The sequence below is a fragment of the Motacilla alba genome, chromosome 29 (genome assembly GCF_015832195.1).
Source record: "Motacilla alba alba isolate MOTALB_02 chromosome 29, Motacilla_alba_V1.0_pri, whole genome shotgun sequence".
Lineage (NCBI taxonomy): Eukaryota > Metazoa > Chordata > Aves > Passeriformes > Motacillidae > Motacilla > Motacilla alba.
In genome coordinates, this window is record NC_052044.1 from 518,797 (window position 1) to 544,441 (window position 25,645).

At 56.2% G+C, this 25,645-nt stretch overlaps 1 protein-coding gene across 1 annotated transcript; it reads right to left on the reverse strand.

Moving 5' to 3' along the window:
- Positions 1-500: 500 nt before the first annotated feature.
- On the reverse strand, positions 501-25,086 carry LOC119712672 (electroneutral sodium bicarbonate exchanger 1-like). Its single transcript, XM_038164187.1, has 24 exons — positions 24,924-25,086; positions 20,372-20,453; positions 19,147-19,281; positions 18,623-18,758; positions 17,761-17,921; positions 16,881-17,066; positions 15,211-15,299; positions 14,955-15,112; positions 14,532-14,619; positions 13,793-13,939; positions 13,543-13,634; positions 12,599-12,773; positions 12,198-12,331; positions 11,102-11,347; positions 10,906-11,011; positions 9,051-9,212; positions 8,339-8,452; positions 7,728-7,889; positions 6,946-7,197; positions 4,713-4,781; positions 3,814-3,987; positions 1,708-1,845; positions 1,021-1,118; positions 501-588 (listed from the first exon to the last, which is right to left on the reverse strand). Exons 1-24 carry the CDS (start codon positions 24,966-24,968, stop codon positions 501-503), a joined length of 3,237 nt encoding a protein of 1,078 aa, XP_038020115.1. The 5' UTR covers positions 24,969-25,086.
- Positions 25,087-25,645: the final 559 nt, after the last annotated feature.

The window sequence follows — 25,645 nt, forward strand, 5'->3', positions numbered from 1 at the left end:
CCCAATATCCAACCTGAACCTTCCCTGGTCAACCTGAGGCTGTTCCCTCTCCTCCTGTCCCTGTTCCCTGGGAGAAATCCCGAACCCCTCTGGCTGTCCCCTCCTGTCAGGAGTTGTGCAGAGCCACAAGGTCCCCCCGAGCCTCCTTCTCTCCAGGCTGAGCCTCCCCAGCTCCCTCAGGAGCTCTCCAGACCCTCCTCCTGCTGCTCCAGCCCTTCTCCAGCTCCACTCCTGGCTCTGGAGATGCCCCCAGCCCCTCAAAGCCTCTCTGGGTGTGAGGTCCCAGTCTGATCCCAGGATTCCAGGTGCAGCTCCCACACTTCCCTGCAGAGAGGAGCTGGTGGCCACGGTCCTGCTGCCGGTGGCCACGGTCCTGCTGCCTGTTCCCAGGAGCGTGCCCCTTGCTCAGCAGCCCTGGCCAGAGCCCAGGGAGGCCGTGGGCACGCGCTGTCCCCAGAAGGCCACGCCGCAGCTGAGCCTTTACCTCCTTCCTCCCGGCTTCAGAGCGTTTCTGTGTTCATGGTCAGAGCCTTCCACACCGTGGTCTTGGACATCTCGTCCGAAATGTTGATCTCAGAAGGATCAGCCCTGCGGGGAATATTCCAGATGGTTTTCCATGAGGGTGGGTCTGATCCCACCAGGAGCATTGGCAGCAGCCAGAGGAACAGCAGGTCCTGGAAAACTGGAGCTCAGCTGGTGGGGACGGTTCAGCTGGATAAGGAATTTTGGGAATCAAGGCCCAGAGCTGCAGACCCACAGCTGGCGTTTCACCGAGTGACCTCTCCGGTGGGAGCAAGAGGGTCTCCTGACCCCAGAAAGCCACTGGTGATGTAGTTTTGGGATAAAACAGGAATAATGCAGCCACTGTGTGGGGTCAGAGCTCTGCCATCACCTCCTAAATTGCCAGTAAATTGGGATTTTCCCACTAAGATGACTAGGGAAAAATCTGCAAGTGGAGAAACCTGAGCCAAACGCTTCCCACCGATCCTGCCAGGGGTCCTGACCTGGGGGGGTCTTTACCTGTCACTGCTGGGCTTTGGGGTGTCCACCCTGCTGGTCTTGCCCAGCTTCAGCTGAACAGAATTCGCAGCAGCTGCTTCCATCATTTTCTGGGACTCCTGAAAAGAGATGAGTCAAGTTCTCTCTCCTTGATCCAAGAGGGGATAAATGAAATTCCAGTAAAAACCTGGCAGGCTCCCCTCTCCTCTGACCCACAGCACCTTTAGCAGCAGGTAAAGACCTTCCCCTTTGTGTGTGTTTGGGGCTAGTGGCACTGCTGGGAGCAAACCCTCACAGAAATATAGTAATTATATTTATTATAAGGCTCATTTTAAAATGATAACTATGTCTCTGTTCAGGTGTGAAACCCTCTCAGCATTTAGGGAAAAGGCTCCGAATGTGGGATCCGGGCTATGAGATCTGTTTGACTCAGTTCTGATGTTCCCCGACAGCTGCTGCCCAGAGGAGCTGTGGATTCCCCATCCCTTCCCCAGCCTGGCAGTGCCCAGGGCCCGGCTGGATGAGCTTGAAGCACCCTGGGATAGTGGCAGATATCCCTGCCCACAGCAGGGGCGGCACTGGCTGGGCTTTAATGTCCATTCCCACCCAACCCATTCCATGACCCCACAATTCCATCATCTAAGGATGAGCTGTGACGGGAATAGGGAATCTCACAGCCCAGAGGAGATTCCCAGCTCCTGCCATTACCTCCTCTTCTTTGGCTTCATTTTTGGCATCGTCCAACTTCTTCTTCTTGCTTTCTGGCATGAGGTCATCCAGGAAGCTGAGCTCCCGCTTGGAGAAGCAGAAATCCATCACTTTCCGGACAAAAACGAGAGCCAAAACCTTCAGGAAGGAGAGGGAAGATGGATGAGGCCAGAGATGGTGCTTCCCATCCCTCCAGGGCTGTGAGCACCGGGAGCAGTGAGGGGCACTGGGAGCATCAGGAACACTGGGAACACTGGCAACACTGGCAACACTGGCAACACTGGCAACACTGGCAACACTGGGAACACCGGGAATACTGGGAATACTGGGAACACTGGCAACACTGGGAACACCGGGAATACTGGGAATACTGGGAACACTGGCAACACTGGCAACACTGGCAACACTGGCAAGACTGGCAACACTGGGAACACTGGGAATACTGGGAACACCGGGAATACTGGCAACACTGGCAACACTGGGAACACCGGGAATACTGGGAACACTGGGAACACTGGGAACACCAGGAATACTGGGAACACTGGAAACACCGGGAATACTGGGAACACTGGCAACACTGGGAACACCAGGAATACTGGGAATACTGGAAACACCGGGAATACTGGGAACATTGGGAACACCGGGAATACTGGGAACACTGGCAACACTGGGAACAATGGGAATACTGAGAATACTGAGAACACTGGCAACACTGGGAACACCGGGAATACTGGGAATACTGGGAACACTGGCAACACTGGGAACACCAGGAATACTGGGAATACTGGAAACACCGGGAATACTGGGAACACTGGCAACACTGGGAACACTGGGAATACTGAGAATACTGGGAACATTGTCAGCACTGGGAACACTGGCAACACTGGGAACACTGGGAATACTGAGAATACTGGGAACACTGGCAACACTGGGAACACCGGGAATACTGGGAATACTGGGAACACTGGGAACACCAGTGTCCTGGATTGCAAGTGTGTATTCTATTGCCATCTGTCTGGGGTGGGGCAGTTATCTGCTGTTCATTGGGCAGTTTTCCTTTATCTCTTCCACAAACCACTCCTCTGTCCAGGAAAGATCTTCTGTTAATGGGCCATTAATTATTAATTACCTTCTGTTCATGGGCCATCATGGGCCAGAGTGTCACTGAGTGTCCCTGCATGGCTGATAAAATTCCATCATCCCATGGGGAGATGGTCTGCCTAGGGGAGGAGCCAAGCATTGCTACCTGGATAGAATCTGAGATTGCAAACATTCCTGCCTGGAGAGAATCTGAGATTGCAAACATTCCTGCCTGGAGAGAATCTGAGATTTCAAACATTCCTGCCTGGATACAATCTGATATTTCAAACATTCCTGCCTGGATACAATCTGATATTTCAAACATTCCTGCCTGGATACAATCTGACCCTGGGAACCCCCCAGCAGCCTTTCCACTGCATTCCCAGAGGAGCAGCTTTCTTCTCCCCTGCATTCCCAGAGGAATTCCAGGCCCATCTCCAGCAGCCCTGGAGCTTCAGAGGAAAACTCCCCCCTTGCCCAGGATCCCTGCTCCAGCAGAGCCACAGCTGGCCCTGCAGGAGGGCTGAGCCACCATGGAATGGCACTGCTGCCACCACCCTGAGCCACAGGGGGCCAGGGCCTGTTCTGACTCTGGCAGGGTTGGTTTCTATCACTGCATTGTTTATTTTATTTTTATTTTTTCCCCAATAAAGAACTTCTATTCCTGCTCCCATATCTTTGCCTGAGAGCCCCTTAATCTCAAATTCATAGCAATTCAGAGGGAAGGGGTTTCCATTTTGCATTTCAGGGGAGGCTCCTGCCTTCCTCAGCAGACACCTGGCTGTTCAAACCAAGACATCCAGGAACACCGGGAATACTGGGTGCACCAGGAATACAAGGAATACTGGGAATATTGGGAACACCGGGAACACTGGGGATACTGGGAACACCGGGAACACTGGGAACATCGGGAATACTGGGGATACTGGGAACACTGGGAACACTGGGAACACCAGGAATACTGGGAGCACTGGGAACACTGGGAGCACTGGGAGCACTGGGAGCACCAGGAACATCATCCCTCACCATCATGGGGAAGATGATGGCAGCGCGGGAAGCTTTGATGGCCCAGAGCAGCACGAGGCAGAGCAGCTGGATGAGGGTGAACAGGTGCACCTTGCGCAGCGGCACGTGGCGCAGGTAGATGAAGTCGGGCTGGTGCTTGGCCGGCATCCAGAACAGCTTCAGGCGGTCGAAGAACTGCAGGGAAAAGGGAGCACTGCCACAGCTCCTGCAGCTGCTGGGATGTGGAGATTTTGGGAGCAAGGAGAAATCCAGGATTCCCTTCTGTTCCTCCTGGGAGCAGCACCTGATTTCCCTTTGCTCCATCCAAAATCCACCTGGCTTTGCCCACCAAATTCCGAATTATTCCAGGGTTTTCTCTGGCCCAGGAAATCCCCCAGCGAGGATTCCCACCAGTGGAATTTCGTTCCCTCCACACTGAATTCTGCCAATTTCCCATCACCAAACACCAACCTGTCCTAAAGTCTGAGAGTGCTGAACTGCCCCTCCCAGTGCTGAACTGCCCCTCCCAGTGCTGAACTGGGTCCTCCCAGTACTAAACTGGGTTCTCCCAGTGCTGAACTGCCCCTCCCAGTGCAGAACTGCCCCTCCCAGTGCTGACTGCCCCTCCCACTGCTGAACTGGGTTCTCCCAGCACTGAACTGCCCCTCCCAGTGCTGAACTGCCCCTCCCAGTGCTGAACTGCCCCTCCCAGTGCTGAACTGGGTCCTCCCAGTGCTGAACTGCCCCTCCCAGTGCTGAACTGCCCCTCCCAGTGCTGAACTGGGTCCTCCCAGCCCTAAAAACTTCCTGAGCCTCTGCCCATCATTCCCTGACAAAAAACCATTTGAATTTCCTGCCCTCAGAGACATTTTTCCCATCCCAAGGCCTTCAGGAGAGGAAATTCCCTGGAGCAGCTGTACCTGGATTCCTCGGAGTGACGAGACCCCCATGTAGAGAAAGACCCCGTAAAGCACTGGCATGGGGATAAACTGGGGGAAAAAAGCAATAATTAATGGCTTTCTATTTCATTTGCAGTATTGCCACTCTCTCTCACCACTCCTTTCTCAGGTACTGCCTGAAGATTCCCAGCTTTCCCATGCTGGATTTTATCCAGCACAGATTTTGTTCTCTGTGTCAGGCTGATCTTTTGATTCATTTCATCAGAATAATCCTCTTTTCCAGAGAGGCTGGAGACAAAGAGGGGATTTCATCCATCAGGACCGCATTTCATCTATCCGAAACCTCCTGTGGGGGTAAAAAATTATCTTGAAAAACTCTTGTGGGAATGCATGGAAGTGGACATCTCCTTTGAGCCTGGAGATGGGAATGGGTCTGGTTTGAGCCTGGAGATGGGAATGGGTCTGGTTTGAATCTGGAGATGGGAATGGGTCTGGTTTGAGCCTGGAGATGGGAATGGGTCTGGTTTGAGCCTGGAGATGGGAATGGGTCTGGTTTGAGCCTGTAGGTGGGAATGGGTCTGGTTTGAGCCTGGAGATGGGAATGGGTCTGCTTTGAGAGCCTGTAGGTGGGAATGGGTCTGGTTTGAGCCTGGAGATGGGAATGAGTCTGGTTTGAGCCTGGAGATGGGAATTGGTCTGGTTTGAGCCTGGAGATGGGAATGGGTCTGGTTTGAGTCTGGAGATGGGAATGGGTCTGGTTTGAGAGTCTGGAGATGGGAATGGGTCTGGTTTGAGCCTGGAGATGGGAATGGGTCTGGTTTGAGCCTGGAGATGGGAACGGGTCTGGTTTGAATCTGGAGATGGGAATGGGTCTGGTTTGAGCCTGGAGATGGGAATGGGTCTGGTTTGAGCCTGGAGATGGGAATTGGTCTGGTTTGAGCCTGGAGATGGGAATGGGTCTGGTTTGAATCTGGAGATGGGAATGGGTCTGGTTTGAGAGTCTGGAGATGGGAATGGGTCTGGTTTGAGCCTGGAGATGGGAATGGGTCTGGTTTGAGCCTGGAGCTGGGAATGGGTCTGGTTTGAGTCTGGAGATGGGAACGGGTCTGCTTTGAGAGCCTGTAGGTGGGAATGGGTCTGGTTTCAGAGTCTGGAGATGGGAATGGGTCTGGTTTCAGAGTCTGGAGATGGGAATGGGTCTGGTTTCAGAGTCTGGAGATGGGAATGGGTCTGGTTTGAGAGTCTGGAGATGGGAATGGGTCTGGTTTGAGCCTGGAGCTGGGACTGTGTCTCCTTTGAGCCTGGAGCTGGGATTGTTTGGTGGGAACAGGCAGGGAAGCCTGTGGGGGGAACTCTGAGGGTTCAGCTCCTGGGAATGGCTCTTAGCAGCCAATTAAGTCCTGCTAGCCTGAAAATGCTAAATTCTAGCCCAAAGCGGGGGTGGATGTGTAGAGTTTGTGTGACCATGTTTGGGGAGCAGGGATGGCCTCTGTGGGAGCTGCTGGAAGTTTCTTCCATGTCTGGCAGAGCCAGCTCCAGCTGGCTCCAGGATGGATCTGCTGCTGGCCAAGGTCGGAGCAAGGGCCCACACTGGAGCAGTTTGGGGAGAGCTGTCTCCCATGGGATGGACTCAGGTTGGAGGAGTTCCTGGAGAAGTTCCTGGAGAACTGTCTCCTCTGGGAGGGACCAATGGGAAAGGGCTTTGGCTCCTCTCCCTGAGGAGCAGCTGGAACTACGTGGGATGACCTGACTGAAACCTCCAATCCTGTCTCCAAGGAAGGAGGGAAGGAGGGAGGAAGGGAGGGAGGAAGAGAGGAAGTCTTTAAGATTTGATTTTACTTCTCATGATCCTGCTGTGACTTTGTCAGTAATAAATTCAATTAATGTCCCTAATTCCAGCCTGTTTTCCCGTGATCATAACTGATGAGGGATCTGTCCCTGTCCTTATCTCAAGCCATGAATCTTTGGTCTATTGTCTCTCCAATCCAGCTGGGAAGGGCAGGGATGGACCAGCTTTGGTGGGACCCAGCCAGGATCCCTCTCACTACAGAGAGTCGGGAGGACACCTGGGAATTAAGGGATTTGTCTTGTTTGCTTGGCTTGGGCACCCCCAGCCAGGTCTGAAGAGCTGGGAAGTCACCGAGGCTGGTTCCCACCCTGCCTTTGGCATCACCTCCTGGGGGAGAGAGGCCCTAATTTCACATCCCCTCCCAAACTCCTGTGGGTCACCAGGGGGTTTCCATCCCACCCTCACCTTGAGCACGGAGGTGAAGAAAACGGAGCAGCCCATGAGCACGAAGATCATCAGGCCAGTGACCCTCTGCTCCCGGATCCCCAAGAACTTGGGCTGCTCGCCCGGCGCGGAGCAGTCAGACTCCACCTTGAGGCTGTTGACGTGGGTGATGGACAGGACCGTGGCGGCCACGAACCAGGGCAGCCCCATCACCGAGCACACCCCGAGCATCACGGCCACCATGAACAGGTCCAGGTGGTACCCACAGCCTTTCTGGGGAGCAAAAATGGAACAGGAGCATCCCTCAGGGACCAGGACAACACCACGTGTGGGGCTCAAACCCTGCTCAAGCACAAGTCAACTTCTGGAAAATTTAAATAAGGTTTGAAATAAGAACTGGAACCAAACACGGATTTGACATCTCGCACGAAAGTCTGGAAGGACTCAAAGTGGTCTGGAGGGTTTGTACCAACTCTGCTTCTCAGAAATAATTTTAAAATTGATTGTTTTCATTCGTAAAGAAATTCCCACCACTTGCAGGTAGGACATGGCTCTGAGTGTTCCCTGGAGCTCGTTGAGATCCCTTCCCAGCTGCCACTGACACTTGAAAAAACACCACCCTCCCACACTCCAATATTCACTCGCTGCTCCCAAAAGTTGCCATCCCCTCCCTGTGTCCAGGAGAGCTCCTGCCACACAGCCTGGTGTTATCCCAAACCTTCCCAAAGCATTTGGGACAGGAGCTTGTCCCAGCCCCGCAGCCCAAGCAGGGGGGAGGGGGTGGCCCCCCTGCAGCCCCTCACCTTGAGCCTGTGCTCCTTCCTGTTGACGATGACAGCCGTGATCTGCTGGTCCATGAAGATGAGGATGGTGCAGAGCAGGGCCGGGATGAGCGCGGCCAACACCGTCCACCACGGGTTGGGCCCAATGGGGTTGATGAGCCACCCACGGTCATCCCTGGTGGGCTGCAACACAGGGCAGGATCAGCTCGCAGCCCAAACCCTTCCCTGGCCTCTGTTCCCCTCCATCTCTGTGTCCAAGCATTTCCCATTTCCCTTCGTGTCACCCTCTCCCAGGGGGCTTCGCAGTGCCAGTGTCATCTGTCCCAGAGTCCCCTCTCCCCTGGTTTTGGGGCTGTCTTCCCAAAAGTCAGGAAGGAACTGATGCACTTGGATGTGGCAGAAGCTTACACCACCAGCAGCTCCTCCAGCCCTGCCCTGCCCTGCTGGTTCTCCTGTCCAGTGTCTGGTGGGGCTGTACCCTGATTTCCAGGGGGGATCGATGCTCTTGGATGTTGAAAAGGAGATGGTTCCACCACCAGCACCTCCTCCAGCCCAGCCCTGACCTGCCCGGACATCACCTGGTGGCACCTGAGGTGCCAAAAGCCTTGTCCACCAATCCCCAACCCCGTTACCTTGAACATGTGGGGGACGTGGAGCTTGGGGGACGGGATCCCGATCCCGAGGTCGATGAGCACCATGATGACAATGGTGAGGAACACAGCAAAGTCACTCACTGTGGATCGGACCTGGGGCGAGAAACCGAGGCTGAGAGGGGCCAGGACACGAGGTGGGAAACCTGGGGACACCCACAGAGTTGGGACTGGTTAATCCCTAAAGTCCCTCCACTCCGAGGACATGCAGCCAACTCCCCTGCTGCCTTGTTGGAGATCTGGGGATCTGGTGTAGGACAGCAGAAAGAGTTTAATAAGGGGGAAAATTCAAATTTTAATTCAGACTTTAACAAGAATACTAAAAATGGGGAAAGGTGCCACAGTTCTGGGTAAAATGGGAATAAGGCACTGAGGCATCATTCATTCCTGTTTTTCCATGGCAACTCCTCATTCGAATGCCACTCCAGAAAATGATGCTCAGAGGGGGAAGAGTAATAAATAACTTTGGAAGAGCTGATTTCCCACTGCCCGAGCCAAAAAACATCGCTCCAGAACAGGTCGTGAGGCAGGTGGGGAATGCCACAACCCCTCTGCAGTCATGGAAACGAGGGAGGGACATCCAAGGTCAGCGTTTCCCAGCCTGACTGAGCGGTGGCCAATCCTTCAGTGCTCCAGGAATGGCATTTTGGGAAAGGAGCATGGAATCTGTCCCGGGCCACCACCTTCTACCTACTCTGGTTGGGAAGTAACGGCTGGTTTTAAACTTCTTCAACAAACTCGACAGGACAAAGGTGGAGAAGAAGAGGATGCAGCACCAGAAGAGGACATTGGGCGCGTAGGGGCCGTTGTGTCCACAGGCAGGTCCGTGGAACTCCCCATGCAAAGAGCGACATTCCTGGAGAAACAGAGCATCAGGACACGGAGGAAAACCAGGATAATGGGGGGTTGAGGGTCTTGGTGCAAGATCTATTACCCTACTGCTGCCGTAGCAGTTATAAATATGAATATATCAATATATTATAAATACATCAGCATATTATAAATAGGTAAAATTTTATAAATATAAATATTATAATATATGTATATAAATATGTGACTGTTTTATATAAATGTAGATATTTATATAAATAAATATATAATATAAATATCATTATATTATAATATATTAATATAAAATTGGAATGGTTTATATATAAATATAAATATTTATATATTTATATAATGCAAATATGGGCAGCAGCAGCTGAACAAGTGACACATGGAGCTGGAATTACACGGAGGGGAGCAGAGGCGGGATGTGGTGGGACACCCCAGACCCATGGCACATCCTCCACTCCACCATGGCCAGGGAAACACTGGAGGGGAAGGAAGAGCTGGAAATTTGAGGATAAAGAGGGAACGGGGAAGGAGGGCTGGGACAACCATGGGACAGAAAAAGAGACAAATCATCCCTTTGTAGTCGGGGCTCTCAGGACAAGGCCAAAAGGGGCTGGAGATGTCCCAAAGAGCTCCAGTCCCACACCTGGGCTCTGCTTCCAGGGACAATCCCTGTGGGGCTGCTCAGACTGCAAACTTATGTGAGACCCTACAGACAGCAGGGCCTGGAGTCATTGGAACCAATACAGGGAGCCAATCACTGCCTTCAGGCAGGAACTTCAGTCCTTCAAATGCTCCAGGAATCAAAATTCCTAACCTTGCTCGAGGTCCCACAGCCCGGCTGAGGGGGACAGTTCTTATCCCCAAGGCTGGGGACAAAGTGAGCTGGTGGGCTGGATCAGGGGGGCTGGATCGGGGGGCTGGATCGGGGGGCTGGATTGGGGGGCTGGATCGGGGGGGCTGGATTGGGGGGCTGGATCGGGGGGCTGGATTGGGGGGCTGGATTGGGGGGCTGGATCGGGGGGCTGGATTGGGGGCTGGATCGGGGGGGCTGGACTGGGGAGCTGGATTGGGGGAGCTGGATCGGGTGGGCTGGATCGGGGGGGCTGGATTGAGGGGCTGGATCGGGGGGGCTGGATCAGGGGGCTGGACTGGGGGGCTGGACTGGGGGGGCTGGATCGGGGGGCTGGATCAGGGGGCTGAACTGGGGGGCTGGATCGGGGGGGCTGGATCAGGGGGGCTGGATTGGGGGGCTGGATTGGGGGGGCTGGATTGGGGGGGCTGGACTGGGGGGCTGGATCAGGGGGGCTGGATCAGGGGGGCTGGATTGGGGGGGCTGGATTGGGGGGGCTGGACTGGGGGGGCTGGACTGGGGGGCTGGATCAGGGGGGCTGGATAGGGGGGGCTGGATTGGGGGGGCTGGATTGGGGGGGCTGGACTGGGGGGCTGGATCAGGGGGGCTGGATCAGGGGGGCTGGATTGGGGGGCTGAATCAGGGGGGCTGGATCGGGGGGGCTGGATTGGGGGGGCTGGATTGGGGGGGCTGGACTGGGGGGCTGGGCACCCCTGGACTCTCCTTTCCAGGACCAATCATGGGATTTAAGCAGGGACCTCTCAGAGCACTCTGAATCCCAAAGTCCCCTGAAGAAGGTGGCTTTGGCACTGTGAACGCCCCTGGCCTCCCTGAGGAAGCGGTGGCCCAGGGCACTTACGGTCACTGTGAGGTTTCCCCAGGTGATTCCCGACACGTTGATCCCGTTGCTCCGCCAGAACCGCAGGGTCTCGTTGCTGGGATGAGCTGGGGGCTCGCACTTACAGCTGGAGGGGGGAAACCAGGACGGGGCTGAGGGAACAGCCCCAGGACAAGCCCAGAAGCACCTGCTGGGGGGGGAGGAGGAGAACACCCACTAATAGATGGTGAGGAGGTCCAGCTTGCTGTGCATGTGCACAGGGAAGGTCTCCCGCAGGTGGCTCAGCTTCTCCAGGGCCTCGTAGATGAAGATGATGCAGATGAGGGAGGCGAAGGCCTCCTCGGTGAAGCGGGTGATGTAGCACACCAGGCAGCTGGCATCCGTGGCCACCAGCACCACGCAGAAGAACGCAGTCCAGAGCCCGATGCACGTCCGCAGGGACAGATAGGAGAGCGTGTACTCCCTGGAAAACCACAAGATCTCCTGGGGGAAAGGCCAGCACAGGCCTCGGAGCCAAGCCCTTCTCCAGAGAAAATCAGGAGCAATGGGGGAGGGTGTGGAGGTTGCGGGTGGTAATTGAGGTCTCCATGTCCTTGAGGTTGCAGGGTGTAGGTGGAGAAGCCAAGTGTTTAATTAGCATTAATTAATGTTGTCTTAATGCCTTGAAGGCTGATTGAAGTTATGGAAGGTTCTCCCATGTCCCTCAGAACCCCGACACCAAAACCAGCTGGGTTTGCCGTGGTCACCCACAGTCAGCCTGGGGGGGAATGAGAAATTTAATTCTGGTGAAGGGGGTTCATCCCACACCAAAGTCACCAAGATTAAAGGACTGTCATAGAAAAGAGCTGTTTCCCAGGAAAAGCTCCTCCTTGTTGAATAAAATCCCCAAAACTAAAAATATTCCAATTGAACTACGTGGATATTAGGGCAAAATCTATTTCTTCTTCCACCAAATACCAGGTTTAAAAGGTTTGTGCTCAGTGGAAAACAAACCCTCTGTCACTCCCAAACCAGAGTGATTTGTCTCACCTTCCCTGGGCATCCATCCAGAGCCTCTGGTTCCTCCTCCTCCCACTGCTTCATTTTAACCCTAAAATCCCAAAATGACCCCAAGCCAAAAACCCCAAATGACCCACAAGCCCAAGGACTCTCACCCTCCCTGCGCGACAGCAGCAGCAGGAGACACCTGTGACCCAGCAAACAACTTAAATCTGACAATTCCCGCCAAGAAAATGAGAAGAAAAACATCATCTCCCTGCCCCAAAAACATAAAAAAGCCTTTTCCCCAGAAGAATAGAAGACAAACATCTCACTTGCAGAATTTGTAGAGGATCTTCTCAAAGACCAGGACGGGTCCAGTGCTGCCGAGGATGGTGAGGGGTTGGCCAGCAAAGAGAGAATAAACCACACCCGTCATGGACGCTCCCAGCAGTGACTCCATGGCACTCTGGCAGAGAAGAGAGGGAGCAGAGAGTAAATCAACCATTAGGGGTAAACCCCCCAAAAAAACCCAAAGGAAGTTCACAGCGGCAAAGAGATTTCCAAGGTTATGGAGCGGGTTGGGTTGGGTTGGAAGGGACCAGCGGGTTGGGTTGGCAGGGGCTGGTTTGGGTTCCAAACACTCCCCACGAGCAGGGACACTTCCCACCAGTCCAGGGGGGTCCTTTTGGGGCGTTTCCCCCTCCCCACGCTCCCTACAGAGAGAGGAGCTCACAATGTGGCCGTGGGTTGCCTCCCCCAGCAGTCCCCCGAAGGTGATGACGGGGGACATGCAGGCACAGTAAAGGAACAGGAAGGACGCCAGGCACTGCAGGCTCAGACCGTCCCTGAAGTCACTCCAGAACCACGGCGCCTTGCGCTTCACGTCCAGGACCAGACCTCCAAAGAGCCTGCAGGGAGGGAGGGAAGACCAGGCTGTTCTCTTGGGAGAGCGCTTTTGGTTTCCTTTGCGCAGAAAATGCCTTCACCTGGAGGTGCTTCCAGACCTGCCCCCACCCCAAAGCCAGGAAACTCCAGTGTGCTGATGCTGGGGCTGGGCCCACCTGCCCAGGTGTGCCCCCTGCCCATATCTCCCACCTTCCCAGATCTCCCACCTTCCCAGATCTCCTCCCTGCCCAGATCTCCCACCTTCCCAGACCTCCTCCCTGCCCAGATCTCCCATCTTCCCAGACCTCTTCCCTGCCCAGATCTCTCACCTTCCCAGACCTCTCACCTTCCCAGATCTCCCACCTTCCCAGACCTCTTCCCTGCCCAGACCTCTCACCTTCCCAGATCTCCCACCTTCCCAGTCCTCTTCCCTGCCCAGACCTCCCACCTTCCCAGATCTCCCACCTTCCCAGTCCTCTTCCCTGCCCAGACCTCCCACCTTCCCAGATCTCCCACCTTCCCAGTCCTCTTCCCTGCCCAGACCTCCCACCTTCCCAGATCTCCCACCTTCCCAGACCTCTTCCCTGCCAGACCTCCCACCTTCCCAGATCTCCCACCTTCCCAGACCTCTTCCCTGCCCAGACGTCCCCCATGTCCAGCCCAGGGGACCAAGGTGGCAACGTGGAGCCCTTTCACTGAACCAGGTGACCCCAAAAGCTGCTGGAAGGGGAGGTGCCTGCTCAGATTTTGGGGACAAGACAGAAGAAGGCCACAAACCAGGAGAGCTCCCACCTCCCAGTCCGCTCCAGTTCAGGACCGCTGTGTTTCTCCGGTTTGCTGTGGGAAGAACTCTCATCCAGAGCTCCCGGCATCTTCCTCTTTTCCTGTGAACACGGAATTCAGCTCAAAACTGGTATTTTTCAGGTATTTTATCAACCACCAGCTTGTTGTGCTCCTGGCCTGGGTGTGGCTGTGCCAAACTGGGAATTCCAAGTTTACCAGAACTTGGGGTGTCGTGCTGCCTGTCCCCCCCAGCACCCACCTGGGAGGGGACGTTTTTGGGGGGCTCAATTCGGATGGATGGGTCCCACTCTCCTGGAGGCAACACCGTGACCTGATCCAGGAACTCGTCGATGCCAGCCACGAGGTCAGCCCGGTCCTTGGCTTTGTAGGCAACGTCGTGGAAAACCTGCCCAGAGGAGACCCCCAGGTGAGAGCACAACCCACCCGCAGGTGTCCTTACCCGGGCAGCTCCTCTTTGGCTACGGCAGGATCATCTTCCCCAAATCTCCAGCTGGAAATGGCAGCTGGAAACGTTCCCCCAGCAGGAAAAATCTGAGCATTGTGGTGCTTGCAATCATCTCCGTGAGGTCACTGTCCCCCATGGCTTTGAGGAGAAGTTCTACCACCCTGGCAATGCCACCTGGGATGGTGCCAGCCCTGGATGTGGGGAGGATGAGGTGCAGGATGAATCCTGGGTGGGATTTCAGCCCTGCTCCCCATGGCCACACTGGAGGTGTTGGCTTAAAAGAGAGAAGTTCTTCTGGCCTGGGCGATGCCACCACTGGGGACAATGTCCTGGGTACCCCGTAGGGAAGGATGGGGTGTAGGATGCGCCCAGAGGGGATTTCAGCCCCCAGGATTTGGGGTGACGTAAATCTGCCTGGTTTGGGGTGCGAGTGAAGGGCTGGGACAGCAAATCCTCTTCCTCACTGCTCCAGGGACAAGCAATGGTGAAGAACCCCAGAAGTGACCCCGAGATCCCCCTTATCTCACCACACCTCATCCGTCATGGTGGTGGCCATGGACCTGCCGATCTCGTGGTACTGGTGGGCTTTTCCTCCTGGCCCCAGCAGAACAAAGAGGAACCTGGACAAGGAAAACCAAACTGAGAGGTGGAATGTGGCTTCACTCCAAGAGCACCCAGAGAAACCCCCGGGACCTCAAGGGGAAACACATTGATTCCCCACCTCCTCCCTGGGCTGAACTGCTCACCAAAACCAATGACAAATCTCATTTTGGGGCCAGTTTCACTGAAATTAGTCCATAGGTGTAAAAGATCCAGCAGGGAGGGGAGGAAGGTGAGGAGCAGCATGGCAGAAACACGCAGCTCCCACTTGCTCCCTTGGGCCCCAAATTGTGGGGCGATTTCAGGTGGGTTTGGGTTTTTTTTTAAATAAAAACTTTGTGCTTCTGCTTCAGACCTTGTTGGGATGGGAACTTCTGTCATTCCCGACAGGAGCACGGCCGGGGTCAGGCGGACAAAGGCCACGAGGGGCTGGTGGAGGAAATCCAGCTCTCCCACCAGCACGTTGGACGCCTCCGCTCCGCTAGGAATCTTCTTCATGAAGTGTAGCTCCGCCTGGGCAGGACCAGCCATTCTCAGGGAATCCCCCAAAAACCAAGCCCCGGAGTCTCTCTCACCCCCCTGGAGGAGTGGGAGAGGTGCAGGGATCTCACCTTGCTCAGGTCCATGGCACTGGTCTCAGGGGTCACCCCATTTTTAGCTTCTGCAGTGGTGGGAGAAGGGTGAGGGGTGAGGGTTTGGGCTGGGAAGGAAGAGAAAGACACTCAGAAAGGGAGGAAAGGAGGAGTTGGGGTGTTTGTTATTTGCCAGAACAAGTCTAACGGGGACAAAGTCACCCAGAAACCCCCATCTGGTGCCAAAGCCTGGAGAAGCCCTCAGCTGGTGTCAAATCCCTGGAGAAACCTTCATCTTGTGGTAAAGCCTGGCAGAGAACTCCAGCTGGTGTTAAACCTCGCAAAAACCTCACCAGGCTCCAAGCCCTGGAGGACCACACCTGGTGGCTCCAAACCCTGCAGAACCTCACCTGGTTCCATACCTGCAGAACCTCACCTGGCTCCAAGCCCTGAAGGACCTCACCTGATGGCTCCAAACCCTGCAGAACCTCACCTGGTTCCATACCTGCAGAACCTCACCTGGCTCCAAGCCCTGCAGAACATCACCTGGTCCCAAACCACACAGAACCTCACCACACCAAGCCCTGCAGAACCTCACCGGGCTCCAAACCCCTGCAGAACCTCACCAGGCTCCAAACCACACAGAACCTCACCTGGTTTCAAGCCCTGCAGAACCTCACCTGGTTCCAAACCCCTGCAGAACCTCACCAGGCTCCAAATGCCTGCAGGACCTCACCTGGCTCCAAACCCCTGCAAGACCTCACCTGGCTCCAAAACCCTGCAGGACCTCACCTGGCTCCAAACCACACAGAACCTCACCTGGCCCCAAACCCCTGCAGAACCTCACCTGGCCCCAAGTCCTACAGAATCTCACCTGGCTCCAAACCACACAGAACCTCACCAGGTTCCAAACCCCACAGAACCTCACCACACCAAGCCCTGCAGGACCTCACCTGGCTCCAAATCCTGCAGGATCTCACCTGGCCCCAAACCCCACAGGACCTCACCTGGCTCCAAACCCCTGCAGAACCTCACCTGGCCCCAAGTCCTACAGAACCTCACCTGGCTCCAAACCCCACAGAACCTCACCTGGCTCCAAAACCCTGCAGGACCTCACCTGGCTCCAAACCACACAGAACCTCACCTGGCTCCAAACCCCTGCAGAATCTATCCTGGCTCCAAACCCCACAGAACCTCACCACACCAAGCCCTGCAGAACATCACCTGGCTCCAAATCCTGCAGGACCTCACCTGGCCCCAAACCACACAGAACCTCACCAGGTTCCAAACCCCTGCAGGACCTCACCTGGCTCCATACCCCTGCAAGACCTCACCTGGCTCCAAACCACACAGAACCTCACCTGCCTCCAAACCACACAGCACCTCACCTGCCTCCAAACCACACAGAACCTCACCTGCCTCCAAACCACACAGCACCTCACCTGCCTCCAAACCACACAGAACCTCACCGGGCTCCAAACCACACAGAACCTCACCTGGCCCCAAGTCCTACAGAACCTCACCACATCAAGCCCTGCAGAACCTCACCTGGCTCCATACCCCACAGAACCTCACTTGGCTCCAAACCCCACAGGACTTCACCTGGCTCCAAACCCCACAGAACCTCACCACACCAAGCCCTGCAGGACCTCACCTGGCTCCAAACCCCTGTAGGACCTCACCAGGCTCCATACCCCGCAGAACCTCACCTGGCTTCTCAAGCAGGTGCAGGTCCTGTTTCTTGCTGACATCAGCAAAGGAGCGCACGATGGGCAGGAGGTTGTTCCTTTTCCTCTCGTTCTGGTGGTGGTGCTTCTTCAGCAGCACCTCCCGAACCTTGGCCCGCGTGCGCTCGTCGAACTCCGGCGACGGCTCCTGCTGGGCCAGGATCAGGTCTGGTGGGGCAGGGACACGAGGTCAGAGCATGGACCTGCCCTGCCAGAGCCGCTCTGCCCCTAAAGCCCTGAACCCCGGCATGTGGAGGGAAAATGAAATCAGAGTAATGTGAGGAAATGGCTTGGAGCGAGTCATTATTGAATGAGGGTCAGCTCCTAGGGAGAGCCAAGAGCCAGGGCCTGAAATACTCAAAAATGTGCAGAATGTTCTCCTTCTTTGCTGCAGAAAATTCTCCTTTTACTGCAGAATATTCTCCTTTTACTGCAGAATATTCTCCTTTTACTGCAGAACATTCTCCTTTTACTGCAGAATATTCTCCTTTTTACCACAGAATATTCTCCTTTTTACCACAAAATATTCTCCTTTTACTGCAGAATATTCTCCTTTTACTGCAGAATATTCTCCTTTTTACCACAGAATATTCTCCTTTTTGCTACAGAATATTCTCCTTTTACTGCAGAATATACTCCTTTTTGCTACAGAATATTCTCCTTTTACCGCAGAATATTCTCCTTTTACCGCAGAATATTCTCCTTTTTCTGCAGAACTTTGCTCCCGTCTCCCTTTAACCCAAAAATCCCTTTCCAAAGGACAACACCTTGCCAGCAAGAGCTGCACACCCGAACCCCGCTGACATCCTCGACCCCCCCCAGGCCAGCTGGGAACCCCGGGGCAGGGTTTCCCCCGCGGTACCGGCGATGTCCTCGACGCTGGTGGCGCGCACGTCCAGCAGCACGGTGCCGTTGATGATGCAGCTGCGCAGCTCGAAGAGGCTGTGCAGGGACAGCGTGGCCACGTAGGGTTTGCTCCAGCGCTCGCCCCCATCCTCCACGTCCTCCTCGAACTTCAGCCACCTGCGGATTTGGGGTGGGATCAGCCAGGAAAAAAAAAACAGCTCCAGCCCTGCAGCCCCTCGGATAAAAGGCTGGAGGAGTCTCCTGCAGCTGGGGAAGTTCCATGTCCCAGGGAACGGGGACTCCTCTGCCATCGCAGCTGGCAGCAGGGTCATGGAATCCTGGAATATCCTCAGCTGGAAGGGACCCACGAGGATCACAGAGTGCAACCCCTGGCCCTGGGCAGGACACCACAGCAATCCCACTTAGAGCTGTCCCTGGCCTCTGGAAACATGGAGTGATGGGATATCCAGAGGTGGAGGGGACCTATGAGGACTACAGGATCATGGAAACTCTGGAATTGGAAGAGACCCACAAGGACCATCAAGTCCAACTTCTGGTCCAGGATAACCCCGAAAATCCCACTGATCCCCAAACCCCAGTGTCCAAGCACTCCCTGACCTCTAGAACCATGGAATCTCCTAAGTGGGAAGAGACCCACAAAGATCATCCAGTGCAACCCCTGGCCCTGCCCAGACACCCCAAAATCCACCCTGTCCCAAAGAGCTTTGTCCAAACGCTCCTGGAGCTCTGGCAGTCTCGGGGCTGTGACCATTCCCTGGGGAGCTGTTCCAGCAGGGGAAGAACCTTTTCCCAGTATCCAACCTAAGCCCCTGCTGACACAGCTTCCTGCCATTCCCAAATCCCAGGGATTTATTTACCTGGCTGTCTCCTTCCACTCGGCATCTTCCCCCTCCTTCACGCAGATCTCGTCCAGCTCCGTGAACAGGTCGTGGGGGACGTGCTGCTCATCCTCCTCCGTGCCCAGGATGAACTGGACCCGCTGGGATGGGGTGTCTGGGGACAGGAGGAGATTCCCCGTCCCATTACTGAGCCTGGATGCATTCCGGCACGCTCACATTCCAGTGGCATCACACTGGGACCAGTCCAGCCATAAACGCTGGGCTGGCCCCTCTCCCACGGCTCCCTCCGGGCTCTCACGGGGGAAGGTGGAGCCCCCATCCCAGACTCCATAAGGACAGGCTGCTTTCCTTCCCCACACCTCCAGTTTTACACCAGGATCCCTAAATCCATTATGGACTTAACTCCAAAACCAGAGAACAGTTTGGGAAAAGGGGAGCCTTGCTAAAAGAAAAGCCACTTTTGCCTCGGTAAAAGAGCCACACAAAGTGTCCACGGGGACCTGGTTGGGAAGCGGCATGGTGGCCACCCCAGCAGGACTTACAGTGGTATCCCTGCTCCACGGGGACTGCGTCCTTCTCCCGCTCCCGTTTCCGGTGCTTCTGGCTGTGGGCGCGGTGGTGCCGGTGGCTCTGGCGCACCAGCGGCATCCGCACGCCCACGTACAGGGTCCGGTGGCCTGGGAGAACGGCGTGGTGGCAATGATTGGTGGCTCAGCCAGCGCGGCCACCCCAGGAGGAAGCCACGGAGTCAGGGAAGCTCCTCAGGGAGAAGCGACCCGCAAGGTTCATCCAGGCCCCACACAGGACACCCCAAAAATCCCACAGCGACTTCCCTCAATGTAAATTTCAGTGGATCCCTGACTTTCCCAGACTCGTCCTTTTTTCCGAGCCCGTTTTACTCAAGCTTCACACCAAGGGATGGTTTGGGGTCACCTAAATGTGCCCTGAAAGCACCAAAACCCTTCTCAAATTCCAGCTTGGGCTGGACAGCAACATCACCTCCAACCCGCAGATTTGCTCATTAAGCAGGAGATAATACAATAATTATAGTTTTGAAATCTTTTTACGGCAGAAGGTGACGAGGAAAGATCAAAGGAGCCCCGTGACAATGAACTCCAGGAGGAAAGGAGGGAATCTGCACCACATCAAATGATTCTCCTGCCCTCTCCGAGCCGGGAGCAGCTGCTGTGGGAAAAGCAGATGGGAACTACCCAACCCCACGGACACATTTCACACCGGGGCCTCCACCGGGGCTTTAAAAGCCATCACGTAAAAAAATAAATCAATAATTTGTTGTTTAACCAAGAACCACAACAGGTTTTGCTGCTCTTGATGAGACACCAGGCAAGGGACATTGCAGGGACTTTTTCCCAGGGCCAGGCAGCCCCTCCAGCAGGATCCCAGCAGGATCCCAGCAGGATCTCACCAGGATCTCACCGGGATCTCAGCAGGATCCCAGCAGGATCCCAGCGGAATCCCAGCAGGATTCCAGCAGGATCTCAGCAGGATCCCAGCAGGATCTCAGCAGGATTCCAGCAGGATCCCCGCAGGATCTCAGCAGGATCTCAGCAGGAACCCCACAGGATCCCAGCAGGATCTCAGCAGGATCCCAGCAGGATCTCACCAGGATCTCACCAGGATCCCAGCAGGATCCCAGCAGGATCCCAGCAGGATCTCAGCAGGATCCCAGCAGGATCCCAGCAGGATCTCAGCAGGATCCCAGCAGAATCTCAGCAGGATCCCAGCAGGATCCCAGCAAGATCTTACCTTCCAGCTCCTCCTTCTCATAGTGGATGTTGACCACATTGCTCGTCCTGCCCTGGTCAATCACGGCCTCCTCGTCGTGTCTCTAATGAGGAGAAGAAGGGAAAATTTGGGGATGGGTTTGTGGAGCTGCCTCCACCCTCCCTGTCCGTCCATCATTCCATGAGGATCACGGCTTCTCCTCCTCCAGGCACAGCCCGAAAAACAAGGACTTGTGGAAGGTTCCTTTCCTCATCCCAAATAAACCCATCTGTGTTGTACACGATGGGAGTCTGGAATGGTTACTGTGGGGGGAGAGGGACTTCAGACCCAAATTTGGATCTTTCAAACCTAAAAATACCCAAGCCCCTGCTTTGTTTTTGTGGTTCATTTCTTAAAAAAGAAAAATGACACAGGGTTTTCCAAGCTGGGGGAGAAGAGCCACTTTCAGTCTCAGGGTGGCTCCTGCAGGACTCCCTGGGTGGCTCTTGGCCACAGGACGTGGCCACCAATGACCTCCAAAATCCTTCAAGGTCCTGCAGAGGCTGAGGCTGCCCTTGGTGCGAGTTCTCCATGGAAAACAGCATTTCCCATCTTTTAATTGAGATTTCTGAGCAACCTGGGCTCATGGGAAGTACCCCTGGCCATGGCAGAGGGGTGGAGGAGGATGATCCGATGGTTTTCCATCCCAAACCATTCCATGATTCTTTTATGCTGCAAATACTAAAGGAAAGAATCACCGCTGCTCACCTTCCCCTTTCCTTGTGCCCCCAGACAATCCAACAAAACCAAAACCCCATCGTCTGTGCGAACAAACTCCGCGATGCCCAGCGACCCACATTTTCCATCAGTTTCCCAATTATTCCTCATTTAAAGGCTCAAAGGGAAGGTTTGGGATGATTGGGTGGATGAGGTCCATCCTCGCCTTGATGCCATGGCGGCGACCGAAAATGATTTAAACAACAAAAATCACACCCAGATTTTGATTCCTGAAACTGAAGGTGGAAAAGGAGCAAAATCCTGAGGGAAGCGGGGGAATGGGTTGAAATTCCAGGAGCAAGAGCTGCCCCGTGCCCAGGGAACCAGCTCGGAGCAACCACGGCTGGAATCTGTGAGGAAGGTTTCCAACGCCACCGGGCAGACGCTGCCCTCGTATTGATAACGATGCCACGAGGTGATCGGAAAATGGAGAGTAAATAACGGATTATGATTTCAGCTGGAAAAACTCTCAGGGTATCTGCTCCCCCAAATTCCCACTTTAACCAACGCATGGAAAACCTCTGGGTCCCTCCCAGGCACTGGTGAGTTTGACGAGGAAGAGGAGCAAACATTCCTGCTGGGAATGACTGCTGGTCCCTGAGCACCGATTCCAGAGTTCACTGTCACTCCCTCTGCCTGCTCCTGGACTTGCTCTCCCCACGTTGCCCAGCAGCCGGATTTTCCTGCGCCAGTGGCTCCTCCGTCCTCGCTCCAGTGACATCCATCACCACCCCCTGGCCTTCCCAGCGCCCTGCTCCCTCCAGAGCTGCCAAAAGGGACTAAACCCCAACCCTGGAAAAGTCACGGGGTGAAAGGGCTCAATAAACCACAATTTAAAATGGGAATTTTAATAAAACGGCAAATTTGAGCACACCTGTGGCAGTGGGAGTAAACAGGGATTTGGGAGGGGCAGATTCAAACCTCCCGTGGGTGACACTGGCAGCCTCTTTCTCCCCAAAAAGAAAACCATTTTGTCAAACCTCACCTCCTGCACTCCAGGGAAGCCCCAGCAGGATTTTGGGGAGTTTTCCCTCCATCAGGGGGATGAACAGCCCCCAGCAGAGCCCCTGGGATTCTCCCAGAAAGGGTCACTTTGTCACTGCTGTGACCTCGTGGGTCCCTTCCCATCCAGGCCATTCCTTCATCCTCGCGTCAGTCCCCGGTTTTGGGGGGCTCTGAATGGATCAGGGGCCAGATTCCCTCAGGACAAGGTGGCACCTTGTGTCCCTCAGCTCCAGAGACTAAAAGGGACAGGATCCAAATCCAGGGTGCCAACCCAGGATTATTTACACTCCCCAAAACTCTGCACACTCAGAAAACACAGCGGAGGGGAAGAATCCAGCTCTGGCTTATGGAAAACTCTGCGGAGTGGGGTGAAAACACCACATCCTGCCAGGGAAAGGACAATCAGCATTTGGGTGGATTTTAAACCCAAATTCCCAAAGAGCAAGCGAGGTACAAACTGTCAGGAAAAGAAACATCACGGGCAGGGCTGGTTTCCATCCAAATTTCCTGCAGACAGTCAGGGAATTCCTGGAAGGTCTCACTTTGGCACAAGCCCCGTCCCTTGGGGGATCCTCATCAGCCAGGGCCAGTCCTGCCACGGGACAGAGGCTCTGGACAAGCCCCATTTTTCCTCTCCTCGCTCTCCAGCTCTGCCTGACTTCCCGAGCTGAGCTGATCCGGCATCTCCACCCTCCAGACTCCTTTAATGAGCTCCCTCCCGGCGCCGCGGACTCAGAGGTCACCTGCCCGGAAAGGTGACCCGGGTGTCAAATGAGCCGGCCGGGAAGGTGACACCGAGGGCTGGGCAGGGAAAATCCCGCCGGGAGCCAAGCTCGGAGCCCCACTGTGGATAATTAACCAGGATTGAGGCTCCAGGAGCTTTAGGAGGGGCAGTGGCACCTGTGAGGCCAGGGATGCTCTGACATCCCATCGCCCTTCCCTGGACACAGCCCCAAAAATCACAGCGAGGGAAACGCTGCCCCTCCAAAGTGCCCCAGCGCCTCTGCGGCCACTCGGGTGGACTGGGAGGGGCTGTGGCCCCGAGGACATTCGGGGGGATTTGAGGATTTATGGCCGTGGAGCCGTGGGTTTGGGATGGGATGGAGCGGGAAGGGCTCCGAAGCAGGGCTTAGCCCAGGATGCCTGGACGGGTACCAGCCTTCCCTCTCCATCCTCCTCCTCTGCCAACGGCCTGGGAACCATCACATCATCCAAACTGGGCTGGAAAGGAGATGCCGGGCTTGGCATCGCTCACCCTGGAGTTCCAGAGCAGCCAGAGTTGTTTCAGTTTGCTGTTTTCTAAGGAAAAAACTCAGTTGGGCTGCCTGGAAGTTGTTTTCTGGGGAGACTGAAAGGAACTGTTGCTACTAGGAATGAAATCAGGAAGGGCTGGAGCAAAGTGGGAAAACCCATTTCAATCCCCTCCGTGTCATGAGCTCAGTGTGTCCTGGTCCCCTCTCCAAATTCATATTTTGTTGCGATTTTATGTCCCCCAGAGAGATCTTTGGGGGTTCTGCCTCAGTTTCCCCAACTCCCTGCAATTCCTTAGATTAGGAAAGAAAAACTCCTGCTCTGGGGACGTTTTGGGGTACCTGAGCACGAGGAAGAGCCCCGAGCAGAGGCTCAGGACCAGCCCTGAGCCCCCTTGGTCCCCACCCAGGGCACACGAGGAGCGGCCACCAGCAGCGCTGGGAGGATTGATGTCACTCACCTCCCCTGAGGTGTAATTAATAATTAATTAATAACTGACCCTCTGCTCTGATGGGATGAGGGTAACAGGAGGGACCTGGGGGCTGCTGAGGTGGCAGAGAGACCCCCCCTCACCCCTCTCCACCTCCCTCCTGCGAGACAAAGCCCTGGGGTCCCCCGGGCCGTGTCACCCCCAGGGACCCCTCTGGCTCCTGGGCCAGGACTGGGGGAGGGGAGAGGTCTCGGGACCCCCAAAACGGGGCTGGGGAGGGACCCCCTGGTCACAGCCAGGACATCCCCAGGACACGATGGTCACCAGGGCAGGGGGGACAGAAACTCCGTGCACGCTGTAATTTCCGGGCAGATTCATTAATTCCCAAGCTCTCGTTAATTAATTGCCGCCTGTCCTGGTCACCCAGAGCAGCTCAGGCCGGTCCTGTGGGGGCAGGGCAGGGGGGACAGGGACAAGGAGACGCTGAAAGAGGGGGACAGGGCAGGGGCACAACCCCTGGGACCCCCAGACTGGGGGCTGTGACAGGGGGACAGCGACGGGGGGACAGCGACGGGGGGGACGGTCACAGGCGGGGACAATGGAGGGGGGACAGTGACAGGGTGGCAGCAATGGGGGAACGGTGACGGGGGGGGTATAGTGACGGGGTGGCAGTGACGGGGGGGGGACAGTGACGGGGTGACGTGGGGCTCTGCGGGGACAGTGGCCTTTGTCTCCTCTCCAAAGGGCCGATCGGGGGAGGGGGGGCAGGAGGGAGGGGAGGACATGCAGATGCAGAGGAGGAGCCGGGGGGGGCCCGCTGAGGACCCCCCAGCAGGCCCCACGCAGGTGCCCTTCCCCCTCTTCCTCCCCCTCCTGCGCCCACCTTGAGCCCCTCTCGGCCCCCCTTTCAGAGGCCGGACTCCCACACCCCCGGCACCCCAATCCACGGACACCTCCCCCCCCCCGCCGATGCCCTTCACCCCCCTTCGCACGCCCCGAGCCCCCCCCTTGCAGATTCCTCCCCTCCCCTTTCCCCCCCCCTCGGTCGGAAATGCCGCAGTGAGGCAGGCGCGGAGCATCCTCCGGCCGCCCCGGGGGCACCGGGCACCCCCCGGCCCCGCGGGCCCGCACCTGGTAGCTGAGGATGCCATCGGGCTCGTTGCTGCCGGCGGGCATGGCTGGGCCCGGGCACCCCCCCGGGGTGGGGGCCAGGGGGGGCCGCCGCCGGCTGCAGCGCCGGTGCCGCTCACACCGGCTCCAGCATCGCCGGTGCCGGGGCCAAACCCCGCCCAGGCCGGCGGCAGGAGGAGGAGGAGGAGGAGGAGGAGGAGGAGGAGGAGGAGGAGGAGGAGGAGGAGGCGGCAGGGCCGGGAGGGGCGATGCCCGGCGGGTTTCCTGCGGCCCCCAGCGCCCCCCGCCCCGATTCCCTCCAGCCCCGCTCTGACCCCTCCGGACCGTCCCCAGGACCCTCCTGCTGCCCCCCAGCATCGCCCCCAGCTTCCCTCCAGCACCTGCCCTCGGCTGACCCCCCAGCCCCCCCCGGGCACCCCCAAGCCACCCCCCATTCCCTTCAGCACTCGGTGCCCCCCCCCCCCCCCCCGGCATTGCCCCCTCCCCGGTGCCCTGCAGCAGCGCCCCAGGATCGCCCCGGTACCGTCACCCCGATTCCCCTCTCACCCCATCCCCCAAGCGTCATCCCCGGCCCCTCTGGCACTTTAGTGCCGCCTCTGCAGAGCCATCGCCCACCCTCGGTGCCCCCCAGCACCATCATGACCCTCACAGCATCATCCTGACCCTCCCCAGCCCCATCCTGACCCTCCCCAGCACCATCCTGACCCCCCCCAGCACCATCC

What these genes read in the sequence shown, in the direction of transcription:
- LOC119712672 (XM_038164187.1), bottom strand. Translation starts at nt 24,968, where the DNA reads ATGCCCGCCGGCAGCAACGAGCCCGATGGCATCCTCAGCTACCAG. An exon ending in CAGCGTCGAGGACATCGCCG is followed by an intron (nt 17,067 to 17,760) that starts GTACCGCGGGGG and finishes CTGCCCCACCAG; the next exon opens with ACCTGATCCTGGCCCAGCAG. An exon ending in CCATCATCTTCCCCATGATG is followed by an intron (nt 1,846 to 3,813) that starts GTGAGGGATGAT and finishes TCCTTCCTGAAG; the next exon opens with GTTTTGGCTCTCGTTTTTGT.